We start from the raw sequence: 1,889 nt of genomic DNA on the forward strand, positions 1-1,889 counted from the left end.
TCCAGCCTGGGTAACAAGAGCAAAACTCCTCCTAAAAAAAAAAAAAAAATTACCTGAGTGTGGTGGCGGGTGCCTGTAATCCCAGTTACTTGGGAGGCTGAGGCAGGAGAATTGCTTGAACCCAGGAGGCAGAGGGTACAGTGAGCCGAGATTGTGCCACTGCTTTCCAGCCTGGGTGGCAGAGTAAGACTCTGTCTCAAAAATATATATACATATATCCCTTCCAGGATGCACAGGAGGTGCTGAGCCTTCCACTGGTCCACCAGAGGGATGGGCAGTTAAAATAAAAATTGTTGGAGTCTACCCCCAGAGTGTCTGACTAGTGGGGGCGAGAATGTGCATTTCTAGCAAGTTCCTAGGTGGTGCTTATTGGTACACAGAGAACACTTTGAGAACCACTCTTCAGAGGTAATAAAAGTTTAGCTGTACATGTGACTACCCAGCTAAAGACTACATTTCCCAGCTTCCCTTGTAGACAGATATGGTTACATGATCATTTCTCAGCCTATAGCATGTGAGGAGAAGTGGTATGTGCAACTTCTAGGCCTCAAAGAGGAGCATATCTTCCCTTTCCCTCTTTTGGCTGGAATGTAGGCTTGATGGCAGGCGCTGGAGCAGCCATCTTGCGTGTCAAGGATGCAGAGCAACAAAACAGAAGGAGCCTGCATTGAGGAGTCCCCACATTTGTCTGGATTGCATCTCTGCCTTTTGTCGTGAGAAAGCAATAAACCATTATCTCATTTAAGCTCTTGTAAGTTGGGGACTCTTTGTTACAGCAGCTGAAACAATATACTGAAAAACAGGCCAGGCATGGTGGCTCATGTCTGTAATCCTAGCCTTTGGGAATCCAAAGCGGACTGATCACTTGAGGTCAGGAGTTCAAGACCAGCATGGTGAAACCTCATCTCTACTGAAAATACAAAAATTAGCCGGGTGTGGTGGCGCACTCCTGTAATGTCAGGTACTCAGGAGGCTAAGCCAGGGGAATCACTTGAACCTGGGAGACAGAGGTTCAGTATATATATACACTGAAAAACACATAGTTCATACACAACAATCTAACACCACCATTCATGACTACAAGCCAAACACTGACCTACAGCCATCACTCATTAAGTCCTCTTAAGTACCCTGAGATGAACCATTACTATTCCCATCTTACAGATGAGGAAACTGAGGCCTAGAGAGGTAGCATTCCTATATTCAAACCTAGACAGCCATGCTCTGCCCTTCACCCTACACCTCTTCAGGAAATTTTCAACTCTTCAGACGAGTGCCAGCATGGTTCCTTTAAGAAACTGGCTGGTGGCCGTGACCACAAGGGCACAGCCCAGGACTGCAGCCAGATGGGGTATTGCCACTCACCGTAGACCCGCTGCCACCAAATCAGCACAGCTGTGAATCCACAGAAGAAGAAGACACAGCCCATCACTGTCTTCCATTCATTGGAGCGACGGTTCATCTCCGCAAAGGTCTGATGGTACTGGAGCCGGTACACTGGAGGCAGGGGGGTGTGGGGAAGGGCCTCAGGTGCGTCCACTCTAAGTGATCCCTGTCTCCCGCTCCCTGAGCAGATGCTGTTCATTCAGCAGATTCTTACTGAGCATGTACTGTATGCACAGCATGGTCAGAAACAGGTGACAGCAGTGAATGAACCAGATGAAAATCCCCGCTCTTGTGGAGCTTAGAGGGGGAGACGATGGCAAATGCTTCAGGCAAACTGTTGGGTGGCCAGGGAAGGTGTCTCAGAGGAGGTGACATTAGAGCTGAGGCTTGAAAAATCAGTGGGAGAAAGCTGGTGAAAACTGGAAGTGCAAAGACCCTGAAGCAGGAAGTGGGTAGGGAAAGGCTGAAGTGAGGACCACTGTGGCTGGAGTGAAATGAGCAAA

At 48.4% G+C, this 1,889-nt stretch overlaps 1 protein-coding gene across 2 annotated transcripts in view; it reads right to left on the reverse strand.

Annotated features, from left to right (window-relative positions):
• Positions 1–1,889, reverse strand: part of LOC108293503 — a 13,183-nt gene that overhangs the window by 1,601 nt on the left and 9,693 nt on the right. For both annotated transcript variants that reach the window (XM_017514949.2, XM_017514943.2), the window contains exon 4: positions 1,366–1,497. In XM_017514949.2, coding sequence (XP_017370438.1) covers positions 1,366–1,497 — 132 coding nt within the window. The remainder of the gene's footprint in view (positions 1–1,365; positions 1,498–1,889) is intronic.

Source organism: Cebus imitator, unplaced genomic scaffold (assembly GCF_001604975.1).
Source record: "Cebus imitator isolate Cc_AM_T3 unplaced genomic scaffold, Cebus_imitator-1.0 Scaffold18, whole genome shotgun sequence".
NCBI classification, from domain to species: Eukaryota; Metazoa; Chordata; class Mammalia; order Primates; family Cebidae; genus Cebus; species Cebus imitator.